The sequence below is a fragment of the Cydia splendana genome, chromosome 18 (genome assembly GCF_910591565.1).
Source record: "Cydia splendana chromosome 18, ilCydSple1.2, whole genome shotgun sequence".
NCBI classification, from domain to species: Eukaryota; Metazoa; Arthropoda; class Insecta; order Lepidoptera; family Tortricidae; genus Cydia; species Cydia splendana.
In genome coordinates, this window is record NC_085977.1 from 6,515,441 (window position 1) to 6,529,261 (window position 13,821).

A 13,821-nucleotide genomic window follows, 5' to 3' on the forward strand; every position below is an offset into this window, starting at 1 on the left:
TTTAATTTGATTCATGCAAACTTCGAACCTTCGACTTCTTTGACTTCCCGTAGCCAGTAATAAGGTTTAAGGGTTAGGAGGGTAAGTTGATTCGGTTAGGAGGTCAAACCATACTATTCTGCCTGGGATGGAAATGGGCGCCATTAAGCCCGCAGGAAACATATACAGGGTGTCTAAAAATAACTGCATTCCCGTTGCCAGGGAGGTTTTGGGATTATACTGAGCAACTTTTACTATGGGTCCAAACCCCAAAATCGCGAAAAAAATTTGGCTGTTTCATACATTTTGGGTGGTCCATTTTCTATGGGAGGGTGAATTTTTTTTTCGCGATTTCGGTGTTCGTCCCATAGTAAAAGTTACTCAGTATAATCCCAAAACCTTCCTGGCAATAGGAATGCGGTTATTTTTTAGCCACCCTGTATGTACTTGGAAAAGAATCGACCCATGCCGCCGTGACCCGGGACGAGGGGCTTAGGCAGTAGGCACCTGCCGCGATAGCTGAAGACGAGACGCGATAGAGAGGGTAGCGGTGGTAGATTCCAGCCCTGGGCACTGGAGGATTTTGTCAAGTTCATGATATTTATGTCAGTTTAGAAATAAAGGAGACCTTTGAAAAACGCCTGTGATTAATAATAAAATTATAAATATATTCAAGTCGCCATTATGTTGTCTAAAATCCATGTGAGATATTCCACTGACGATGAGTAGACGCCTGGTTTCTTGATGCCGCAAATCGTCGGTCCGAAGGATACCACTCCAATGAGATAATTCTTAGGTCCCTCATCATTGTCAAACACCTGAAATAAAATACCTAAATAAATAAACCGAGGCTAATACCGCACTGTTATACAGAATGTACTTAACTAAAATAGTAGGGACCCGTTTAAGGGCATATTCGGCATTGTGTTCTGATTAGGAAAAATAAAAGAAAACATTTTTTTACTCGAAAAAAAAGCCTTTCTTTTGTCGTTCAGCCCGTCTTGGACGACAAAAGAAAGGCTTTTCTTTGACCTTTGTACCCTCCCATAAGTACAAAGGTCAAAAATGTATTCATACTGTTCTACTGAATAATGGACTGTGCTGATGTGTGAAATTTTCCAAAATTGCTATTCAACATGGAATAATTTCGGAAACTGCTCATATTTTTGTATAGGAATCGATATAGGTAATTAATTTCTCAAATTAAAGTTTAGTTTTTTTCTGGTACAATTTTCCTGGAGATCTTTTTCAACTTTTTGGTTTGAGACTTTCCGTAACTTGCACTTTGGAACTGTTACTAACAAAACTTATTTGCCCCAATAAGGCGGCTGTACCTTAGAAGGTGGGATCCTATAGAAGTGGTATACGCGTGCCTCCGTGAGGGACAAAACATATATTATGCAATGCGACACTATGATTGGTCGAATTTATTTGTTGCCCACCATAATACATCATTACATACTAAATTCACGGTGGGGAATAAAAAAATGTAAGACTGTAACAAGAACAAACAATAATAGCGCTTTCGCTGCTACTCCTACTGAAAGATACATAAGACTATCCCGTTCGGTCATTTCCCCCCACCCCTCATGCCTGATCCAGTTATATACTAGATTCATGGACTGTACCTTCATGACGGGTCCCCCCGAGTCGCCCCCGCATGCATCCTTATTATGTATGGCACCTGCACAAATCTGCATCTCGGTCATCTTGAACGCCTTCCCGAATAGGTTGCATGCTGACTTCTCCACTACTGGTATCTGCAAGTTTTGATAAATCCATTTAGTTGTTTGTTCTGAATCTGAATGGGTTCCGTGAAAAAAAAAAACACAGTTTCGTAAAAATGGCAGTAGACTTTGTGGGCATTTCCAGTCGGTAGAAGCTAGCCTAGCTATTAGCTAGTCGGCAGACTAGCATATATTTAGGGATTGCAAACCGGATTGATTTTCAATCCGGCCGGATCCGGCCGGATTTTGGCCTCAATCTGGCTGGATCCGGCCGGACCGGATCCGGTTAGGTATAAGGATATTAAAGTTAATTAAATGACATAGTTTTCAAGTTTTATGCGTTATATGAGAAACAAAGGCTATTTTTACAAATGTATTCATAAAACAACAATTTGAAGTTAATAAGAAATAACTTTTTAAAAGTGTCACATAGTCAATCTCAATTTAAAAATAAAATTTTAGATTCCAAAGCCTGTTAATGGGATAATTATGGGATGGGAAATGGAACTCCTTGAAAGGACAAGTTTTCGTAACTGTACTTTGATGGAATTATTTGTAACGCTGACATCCATTCTAGTAACAAGATATTTTACTTTTAACCAAAATTGTATGAAATGCGCTCCAATATTATCTTGCTTTCATTTTTTATCCCTGAAAATAGTTTTATAGCCTAAATCACAAATAAATAAATAATTCATGAATAAATATTTTGGGACAATTTTACTCGTAGCCCCAAACCAAGCAAAGCTTGTAATATGGGTACTAGCTAGCTCTAGGTAGTATTACTAGGCGACGATATATATACGTATAGTATATTAATAAATACATGCTTATATACGTAGAAAACACCCATAACTCAGGAACAAATATCTGTGTTCATCACACAAATAAATGCCCTTACCGGTATTCAAACCCAGCAGGACCATCGGCTTCATAGGCAGGGTCACTGAATGGTCACTACTCACTAGGCCAGACCGGTCGTTACAAATGCCTTCCATTGCATCTCCATCCTTTAATATTTACTTCTAATTATTTAAGTAATCGTCGTATCGTGCCGATTCGTGCCACCAATATGAAAGAAGAGGAAATCCTCTTTTGTTCTCAATCATCGTCATATTAAATATCTTCTTATTTTACTAAATTTGGATTTTTTCATTCGTTCTTTATTCTGTTTAACTTCTTTCTTCTATCCGTCGCCTTTATCTCACCTAAAACGCGCAGTGGGTGCTGCGTGCGGTCTTTTTTTCTATTTTCCCGGATCCGGTCCGGATCCGGTGATTTCAACCGGATCCGGTAGCTCCTAAAAACTGCCGGATCCGGCCGGATTACCGGATCCGCCGGACCGGATTGCAATCCCTACATATATTGTCATTGGAAATGCTAGTCAACAAAATTTTACACTCTCTACTCCATTAGGCGATTTCAAAAAAAAACAGCTGAACCAAATTGTTTGTAATATTTCGGAAAACAGTTGTTTTACTTACTGAGAAAGATAAATAAGTAAGTATAAGTACACTCATATTTTCAGAAAGTTTGACAATACATCAGGTACAGTAAAACCCTCTGAAGACATTCTGATGGAACCACCACGTACATTACACAGTGATCGGAACGCCGTAAAACAATACAATACAATACAATACTCTTTATTGCACACCTCACATACTCGTAGTTTACAGTAACATAAACAAAGACAAAAGAGGTAACAACAGGCGGTGTTATCGCTATAAAAAACAAAAAAACGTATCTATCTAAACGGGAAAACGTATTAAAGGTGAAATACAGAGGTGATGCAATGCAAACAAGTTGCAGGGACTGGCGAAACGGCGTATTACGCGAGAAATGCGCGGGTCTTACTGTATAATATATATCAGAATAGGTATAGGTACAGTCAGACTGTACTTAAGAGTTGACGTTATTTTTGAATAATTGATACCTGATATTTATTTCTCTTAAAGATAAGTAAGTAGGTACGCCTTTCTAATTTGGCTCTTACAGTTAAAAACAAATGTACTGTTACGGTACGAGTTATTCAGGAAGAGGCGCATTGTTCTTGGAAATTCAAGGGGTATTTTTGTATGAGATATTGAATATACAACTGGAAACCAATACACTTATTGATTACGTTTATTAGGTACCTAATGACGACAAAGGCAAACCAAACTAGCAAAAGAAATAAAAACAAGGAAGGATAATCAATTCAAATAATAAGTAAATTTTACAACGTAATTGTGACGTAGTTAAACAAACATTCCCAGCCTATACATACCTGGAACATATTGTAGTTTGTTTTTATAAACGTAGAAGGATATCTGTACGGTTACCATCAGTTTGTCACTGACATAAACGCCGTCGAGAACGTAATTTACTTTCTATACATCTCGCTCGCACTCGCATATTAGTGCAAACGGGACGTATAGAAAGTAAATTACGTTCTCGACGGCGTTTATGTCAGTGACAAACTGATGGTAACCGTACTGGAAGTGTACAAGGTGTAACTACACTTACTTAGTGACAATACCTTTGAGAGCATAATTAGTGTAGTATTCTGATTATTTGTCGCAAACGCCTCGCCTACATAAAACACAACTAATCAGATCCAAACCACGACGATTTTTGTAACATGTTGTATAATTGCCTGTACAGATGTAATGCATAATTGTTTTCCATTGTATTTTCTCGGAAACGTTCGTATTTGTTATACTATTTCAGTCAACCTCAGTAATTTTTGTATACCAAGACTGACTGAAATAGCAAGACACGTTCGTATACGTTTCCGTGAAAATACGATGGAAATAGTTATTTGTACAACAAGAGATCAAAGTTTGATATTTCTTCGAGTGCTTATTTTGAGTCCCGTGCAAGCGAAAGATTCTATAATAGATTCACGAGCGTAGCGAGTGAATCTAATTTAGAATCTTGAGCGTAGTAAGGGATTCAAAAGCGCACGAGATGTAAATAACTTTGATCTCGTGTAGTACACAAATTTTTTCACCCTAAGCAGTGAGAACATACCTAGAGGGACAGAGATAATAGAACCCAAGTATATCGAACTTGTATTTGTAATTGTAATTATAACAAACTAACTTGAACAATATTTTTCCCTGTATGTATAATTTATTATAAATCTCTGAATATTGAATTGTAAAAAAAAAAAAAAAAAAAAACTTATATGAATTAGCTATAGGTATAGTTATAGTTATTGTAAAAATAACAACTATGTACCAATTATAATATGTATCTGGTATTAAACCTGAATCACTCCGTTTGGAAGGAGCGGTACCTCCTAACACAAGTATTGCTATACTTAACAGGAGGTATCCACCACAAATTATTGTATAAATCCACCTAGATACCAAATAAATAATTTTGAATTTTTGAATTTTGAATTTTTTTGAATTAGACCCCGCATGTTGAAATGACTATAAAGATCACTTGAATGTCATTTTGTCTCACTCAGTGAGCAAAATCGCATTTTGCTCACTTAGTAAGACACAATCAGTGAGCAAAATGCGATTTTGCTCACTGAGTGAGACAAGATGACTCAGTGAGCAAAATCGCATTTTGCTCACTGTTTTTAAGAAGCAAAGTACCCTTGTTCGAGCTGCTGAGGTGAAAATAATTATGCACCACAACTGTATACACATACCTGAACATATTGCAGAATCTTTGCCCGTTCCTCCGTGGTCCTGTTCATCTTGCCCCAGCCGGCAACTGTCAACATTTCACCCTGGGGCAACGGCACTAGTTGCTCGTCGCAGTATGGCAGGCAGGTTGGCGCTACGTAATCTGTATTAATGTGCAACCTACACATACCTGAACGTATTGTAAGATCTTTGCCCGCTCCTCGGTAGTCATGTTCATCTTGCCCCAGCCGGCAACTGTTAGCATTTCACCCAGGGGCAACGGCACTAGTTGCTCGTCGCTGTATGGCAGGCAGATTGGCGCCACGTAATCTAAAAGTCGTGACAATGTCTTCGATAAAAGAGAAACAATGTGAATGCACCCTTATCGTATGCCTTATATTTATTACAATAGGTCACTTCTACTTCTAGGTGGTTATATCCAAACAAATAAGAGTAAAGGAGGACTCACGCTAGACCGGACCCGGCCCAGGCCGAGGCGTCCGACACGACATGTCATTTTCTATGACGATAGAGAACGAAGCGCTGGAAGCTGTGAGCGTGAGTCATCCTTAAACTTGTCCGCACCACTTTAGGAACACCTTAACTAGTTGTCTATTTAAAGCAGTGGTTGGTAACCTTAGAGTGATAAATGATCACCGGAACATGTTTGTTTTTTCCCAAGGACCTTCCGCCAGCTTGGTCGGAAGTAAAGATCAACGACGAATAAACTCAACAAAGGGTTGTTTAATAAATTCGTGAACCACTTCAGCTGCTTTTGTGGACCACCAGTGGCCGCGTGGATTACCGTTTAAGATCAACCGATCTAAATCAACAGTGCATACCTACTGTAAGGTCACTGTGGGTAAGTCCGTCTACAAGGCAAGTCCGTCAACACGTTATAACTTTTGAATTTGAAGGCGTATGCGACTTTGGAGTCCAGTCGATTAACCAGTTTTTCGCGCTAGTTCCGTCTATGTAAAACAGATGGCGCTGTGACAACCAACTTCAGAGCAATCCGCCTCAAGTCTAAGTCATTTCGTGTTTTGACCTCGAAGTCATAGTGCGACAGCCGTTCGAAAAAAATTTGTTAAAAATAGTTTTTAGGGTTCCGTACCCAAAGGGTAAAACGGGACCCTATTACTAAGACTCCGCTGTCCGTCCGTCCGTCCGTCTGTCACCAGGCTGTATCTTACGAACCGTGATAGCTATAGACAGTTGAAATTTTCACAGATGATGTATTTCTGTTGCCGCTATAACAACAAATACTAAAAACAGAATAAAATAAAGATTTAAGTGGGGCTCCCATACAACAAACGTGATTTTTGACCGAAGTTAAGCAACGTCGGGCGGGGTCAGTACTTGGATGGTTGACCGTTTTTTTTTGCCGTTTTTTGCATTATGGTACGGAACCCTTCGTGCGCGAGTCCGACTCGCACTTGCCCGGTTTTTTGAAAAGATTGTGCATCAGAAAGTAACTACGTAGGTAGCATAAGAACCAGCTGTCTTTATTCTATTTTTTAAATATCAAAAATTTGCTTAGTTTTGTAATTATACGTTTCACAATTTATCATATTAAAATTTGACTAAGTTGGAAAGTCCGTCTATTATGTTCAAGGGAAGTCCGTCATATGCCGGAATTTCGTTAAATCAGAGATTACCAACTGTTTTTGCGATTTTAATATTTTAACGATTTGATAAGGTATCAAAAAATCCTCCAGACTTTGCGCATGATGTTACTTTATTAAATTTTGATCTCAGTATATTAAAAGAAACGATTAAAATTCATTTTAAAATTACTATTGATCTTTTATTTCGGAAATCAAAAAAAATATTGTGTTTAATTATTTGCAAAAAAGGTTTACCACCCCATTTTGGTAGTATATGCGGACTTGCCTTTATTTTAGAAAAATGGTGTTTATTTCGAATCTGAACCGTATATTAACAAGTTTAAAATACACTTTTCATTGTCTTGATCCGTTCTTTTTAGGAATTTGACTACGAACATATACGCACCCATATATTGGCTGATATCATAACTAGACGGACTTCCCTTAAACTGCACGGGAAGTCCGTCTAATCGCCGAATTTTAAAAAATGCCATTGTTTTTGCTTAATTTGTGCTTGAAATGATCTGTCACTAAGGCTAAACTATTAATTATTAAATTCTTCATCGTATGCGATTACAAGCAGTAACATAGGCGAATAATTAACGGAACTAGATCACACCAAAGTCAAAAAAAAGTGAAGTATGCCGGACTTCGCCACATTGACCTTATACCTATAACAGGCTATAATAGACCTTTTGTATGGGTGGTTCTAAAATACATTGACAAGGATTTTTTACTGTGCATGTTGTTGATAATTATAGCAAACTTTTGCTTTTGTGTATCAAAGCCAAGGGGTAATATTTTGAAGATAATACCTACGTTTTATTTCTGTTAAATTATTCTCAATTAGATTTTTGTAGAAAAGTGTAAGAAAAAATTTTGATAACGCATTTGTGGGCCACTTATTAAAGATAAACTAAGTATCAAACTAAGTATCTATAGATAGCCTAATAAAGACTACCGCTCCCTATTGTCTAGATCGGCGGTCGGCAACCTGCGGCCCGCGGGCCGCATACGGCTCCTGAAACTGTCACTTGCGGCCTGCGAGCCTCTCTGGCTATGTAATATTGAGAAACGACAAGGTCTGATAAAGTCATAAATATATAATAAACAAAGTATATTAACAAAGTGCGGCCCGCGACAACTTACTCATCGTTAACTACGCTACTAAAACTACGCAAAAAAAGGTTGCCGACCGCTGGCTAGATTCTAGAATCTAGACTCTAGACCACGAATTTACCATGCAATTGCACAGGACTATCCAAAGTGATTATAGCGATGTCGTTCTGGAAGGCCGGGTTGTTGAAGTTGGCGTGAGGTGTGATGACCTTAGGCTTCCGATCCTGGACCTTCGGCGCGCACACATGCAGCTGGCAGTCGGGGTCTGTCTCTGTGTTGTGTTCGCCCAAGCGGACGAAGGACCTTAAGAAAAAAAATGTGTCGTAAGTACATATTTCTTAGTTTGAAATGAAATGTCTAAGGGTGGTATTCCATCTGTCCGATATATTTGTCCAATGTGTATTGCGTCTCACATTTTGCTTAATGAGAGAGTGAGACGCAATGACCTTGGACAAAGAAATTGCACAGGTGGAATACCACCTTAAGGAACAAGTTAAAAGGTACTCATATTTCTAATTGTCCTTATCATGTCCTTTGCGCGACTATATATATTTCATTCACCTCAAAACCCGATTCAGAGGGTTCTCCATAGCTCAATTAGGATGTGAGCGGCTTCTATCGAGGTGTGTTGTTGTTAATAATTAATGACGTAGGTAATAACTATAAGGTAACGTAGGTAATAATTTATTGAGAAAGCCTTATTGCTGATGTTACATTATGCGTGCACTTTTACATATTATATTTACGTACATTGATAGGTACGTGCGCCAAAACTAGGTATTTAATTACTTATTATGAGCAGTGATCGTTAATTTTCCAGCAATTTTGGTTCAGTATAGTAAAAATAAAGGATTTTCTTAATTTTTTTTCTAGGGAGAGGATTGGTTAAGGTTAATATTACTGTTATTAACCCTAATTATATATTCCACCTAGAGTAGGGCATACTTACAGATGCTTTTAACCAACAATGCTGCACCAAAATTGCTGGAAAATTAACGATCACTGATTATGAGCATCTGCTGTCAAATGAGTTGCATATTCGAGAGGAGAATGTTCGTGATCGTGCATCAGAATTATCTACGCGAACTTCCGAAAAAAAAAATACAGATAATTTTAGTAGTATTTTTTTTTATGTGAAAAGTTAAAAAGATTTGCAAGTCAAGCCACACCATGAAGGGATTTTCCTGCCGGCAATAAAATAATATACAATTATACATATCCGCCAATAAAAATAGCATCCCAAGAATATTCATCGTCACTTAACAAGGAAAGAAAAATACCTAGGCACTGAGGGGCTACCGCGAAAACCGAAATTCGCAAATTGCGGGGATCTTACTCTTTTACTCCAATGACGGCGTAATTAGAGTGACAGAGAAAAATGCCCGCAATTGACGATTTTCGGTATTGGCGGTAGCCCTACTGAATTCAATTTAAATACGTAAAGCGACTGTACCATACCTAGGCTAGCTACTTCCTTTGAATGTTTATTTAAGCAGAATACCTATTGCACTATTGTTACTGGGAAATGATACCTAGCTAATTATTTAGTTCAGTGACAAATTCACGTTATTTCTGACTCGGAATATATTAATTTTCCCGGATTCCGGAACCAATATATGAGCAAATGCGCACTATTTGCGTATGTCCAATTGTCCAATATCCGGCTACCTTCTTGTATTGGACAATAAAGTGTGAAAATAATGTTAAATCCCATTGAGGTGAGGAATACAATTTCTAAGTCCGAATGTTTAATGTTAAAACTTCCACTTGACTAAAATGGAACTGGTAATCGAAGGCAGACTGAGAAGAAGAAAGGTACTGTGGGACGCTTTCGTTCCATCGGGATTGGATCTTTAGTACATAAGTAGTAGGTAAATAGTGGAAACGGAGTGGGGAAGTCGTTGCTCAGCAATACATTGAAAAAGGCCAAAAACTGGAATTGGTAACATTAGGTATGAGCGTTTGTGAAATATGAACGTAGACAATCACGCTGTACAGTCAACTGTAAAAATATGGGTGCACAAATCATCTCAAAAATATGTCCCATAGCTCTTATGTCAGCGAATTAAGAACTACGGGACATATTTTTGAATAAGTTGGCTACACCCATATTTTTACAGTTGACTGACGGTACTAACTTTTAGTCAAAACTTAGCTTGGCGACAATATTAGAGCCAATTCTGCGAATTTAGATACCTTGATAGATAAATTGAAGGTGAACTAGTCTTGTTAGTGTAGAACTATGTATAAATTTAGCGATTGCGCCGCTTGTGCGTCCTACTACGTCTTAAAAATCCACAAGAACAGTTTGCAAATGGTCACCGGATTGTAATTTGTACGTCAGCGTCATATTCGCCTGATTTAGACGAACCTTAGTATGCATAATGTCCTACTTACAATTTGTAGCCCGTATCCTCATCGGTGATGCAGTGTGCGGCGGTGACCACGTGCCGGTTGGTGATGAGCACGGCGCCGCACATCCAATCTATCTCTGGCTCGTCTTCGCCTGTTATCAAATATTATGTGTCGAAACAATCACATTGGGTTCACAGTGGCGAACAGCCAAGTTTACTCTTCGCAACAATCGCAACCATCATGTTTTGCAAGGCGTTTTGCACTAAGTAACAATAAAAATATGTTTTTCATCACACTTGCTCGAAAAAGATCTTATTTCATGCAGGTGTACTGAAGGACAAAAGGCCTATATTGATCCCGCGGGAGTTATGGATTCTGAAAAAAAATAGTACTTTGTGCAACAAGGGGCGTGTAAGTTGAGTATTTACTTTTGTAAGAATTTGATATGTTTTCTGAAAGAGCTACGTATCTGTATGATCTCATGTACATATATGTTTTTTTTATCATATTTCTATAAAGTTATATACTTACTGAGTATAATTGCATGAATTCTATAGTAATTTAACTTGTATTTTTCTTATTTACTCGTAATGCATGTTAATTATAAGATGTAATAATGTTTTGAAAAGATGTGTCCCGCCGAGTTTGTTGCCGGTTCCGTATTGGGATACCCTCCTCCAATTGAGGGGGGATTTAAATCTTCTCGAGGCAGAGGCGTACGGTTGGAGCCGGTATAGCTTTATTTGACGTTCATAAGCGCATTGTAATATGCCTACTTGAATAAACAATTTTTTATCTTTATTGCAAACGAGAGTAAGTTAAATCGCGACGGCTTGCCGGAGCGATTTATAGACTCGAGTTTGCAATATTATTACGCCCCGAGTCACACACAATGTTTTTCATCACACTTGCGATACAAAAATTAAGTATAAAGACAAAAAACTGTTAATTATGGCACTAGAAACTTCATAACTCCCTAGGGAGAACGCTTTTTCTATAACTGCCGCTAAACCTGCGTTCAATTCCACATTTACTGAGCGAGTGTGATGAAAAAGCTTTAACTCACGAGTGAGTTTTATATATTTATAATAGATTTTTTTATTTATGTCACTAATTCATACGAACCACGCAGCGCAGGTTCAAAGTAAAATACTTGTTAAGATTCAAGGTATACAATGAGTTTTACTTTAAAAATACAGTCAGTATTAACTAAATACGTATGCTTAAAAACATTTGATTTGATTGATTTAATAGCCGTTTAAAATATTTTTACACAGTTTTCACATGTCGATGGGTCTGCTCCATGTGCCTTCAATGCCTAAACTGCCAATAAATTTAAATATGTCGGACGAATGTTTTGATGAACGCTTAAATTTTAGTTTTTTCTTCGCAACTGTGATGAAAAACATTGTGTGTAACTCCGGGGGTAAAAATATTGTTACTCGAGTCTCCAGCCTGCGGCTGTCGTGAATATATAGACTCTCGTACAATATTTCACTTACCCCCCACGTTGCACTATGTACTATTTTTATAACTCTGCAGCTAGACGAATTCCAGAAAAGATTGTAGGACATTTTGTAGGACAGGAATACACTGTTTAAATCTTTCGGCTTCCTTGTGTATGAATATTCAATTACTAACTTGTGTACCCGAGGCGAGCTATCCATGGAAACTGGCCGAGTCCGGCGTTGAACCCGCCAATGATCCGGTCCGCGGCACTATCTCCACATTCGAACTGCTGTAGCAACTTCCACGCGGGATGAGCCTTCATGTTATCTGAGAAAACCGTCGTTGTTATTAATATTGTTAAGGCCGGTTGCACTGAACTGTCAACGTCATCGTAGTTTGATAAATTTAGCTTAGTACTAGCGACCCTCCCCGACTTCGCACGGGTTAACAAATTATACACAAACCTTCCTCAAGAATCACTCTATCGATAGGCGAAAACCGCATAAAAATCCGTTCAGTAGTTTTTGAGTTTATCGTGAACATACAAACACACAAACAGGTAGACACGGCGGGGGACTTTGTTTTATAAGGTGTAGTGATGAACTTTGACAGTTCGTTAAATTTAACGTTTATTATGCGTGCAGTGTAACCTGCCAACAACAATTGCTATGTTGATGAAATAAAGTCAAATGGAGTATGAAAATAGTTTATTTTACCGGGGCAACGAAAACAGTGAGAAAACCATATAATAAGTATTTCATTTGCCCTATTATTACTCTTGCTTGACCGGAATTTCAGGTCGAGAATGATTTAAGTGGCCATCAAAATGAAAAGCAGTTTAGCAAACACACGGTTGGTAAAACCTACCCTAGCAGCGACCTGTATATTGTAATTTGCTTAAAAAATGCGAGGAAATTCGATCTAAATACTAAACAATTAACATTAAAAAAATAATGTATGTCGCGACACGTGACGTGCCCTCGTCCCGCCACGGCCACTTTACATGCAAATAGATGTGCCTGAAAGTGATGATTCGGGTTCTAACACAAGGAACATGTTAATATTCCCTAGCATAGCATGTTATAGGAAAACAGGAATACGGTCACCAATTTCGAACAAACTATTACAGACATTACTTTTAAAAAGTACGTAGGCACTGGTAGGCAATAAGAAACTTACCATTATTACCAGCTACAGTACATAAAAACTCTATAACTACAACTAAAACTACAGTGCACTTAATCATGACTACAGCCAAGTAATTTAAAATCTAAACATTGTTCGCGACCGCACGGTTTTACCAAACTCCCATTACTACATGTCGAGCGAAATAACGGCGGTACTGTGGCTAACCAATCCGACCCGCCGATAAAATAGGGCTTTAATCGAAAGAAATGAGTTAACAAATCGTAAAACTAAATCGTCTGTGTTTGTACAAATTAGTTTTTACAATATCGATCGAGCAATAGCAACGTAGGGTTTAAAATAAAGAAGGAATTGCAGCTTGCAGCGAAGTGCAGGCGTATCTAATGTCAGCAACTGGAGCGGAATTCAAGCGTTAAAAAATATCAACATTGTAATCAATTTAATATTTCTCTTATGTTCCGTTTCTAGGTGCATTAAAAGTAATATGTAGGTAATCAATAAAATACATAAAACAAAAGAGAGATGTGGGCGAGCTGAGTGCTGATTATTTTTCGACAACTCTTAGGTTTTTTAGTCTTTAGACTATCCCTTGTTAATAAAACATTACTGGCCTGATTTAGTTAAATTGTTTCATCCCTTTCTTACAAATACATAAGTTAAAATGACAGATAAAGACAAACGATTCATAGCTAATTCAGGCCAGTAAAGCGTTTATAAATAACACCATATATTTATGACTGAATTACAAACAACTGAACCGGTGAGGGATGAAAAGAGCTTCTATGTAGCGGAGAGGAGAATGTTGAGATGGAT

The 13,821-nt window shown here is 37.9% G+C and overlaps 1 protein-coding gene across 1 annotated transcript; it reads right to left on the reverse strand.

Annotated features, from left to right (window-relative positions):
* Window positions 1-626: 626 nt before the first annotated feature.
* On the reverse strand, window positions 627-13,194 carry LOC134799470 (CLIP domain-containing serine protease HP8-like). The gene is made up of 7 exons (XM_063771877.1): window positions 13,042-13,194; window positions 12,055-12,189; window positions 10,456-10,564; window positions 8,180-8,361; window positions 5,523-5,662; window positions 1,608-1,739; window positions 627-797 (listed from the first exon to the last, which is right to left on the reverse strand). Exons 1-7 carry the CDS (start codon window positions 13,106-13,108, stop codon window positions 651-653), a joined length of 912 nt encoding a protein of 303 aa, XP_063627947.1. The 5' UTR covers window positions 13,109-13,194; the 3' UTR covers window positions 627-650.
* Window positions 13,195-13,821: the final 627 nt, after the last annotated feature.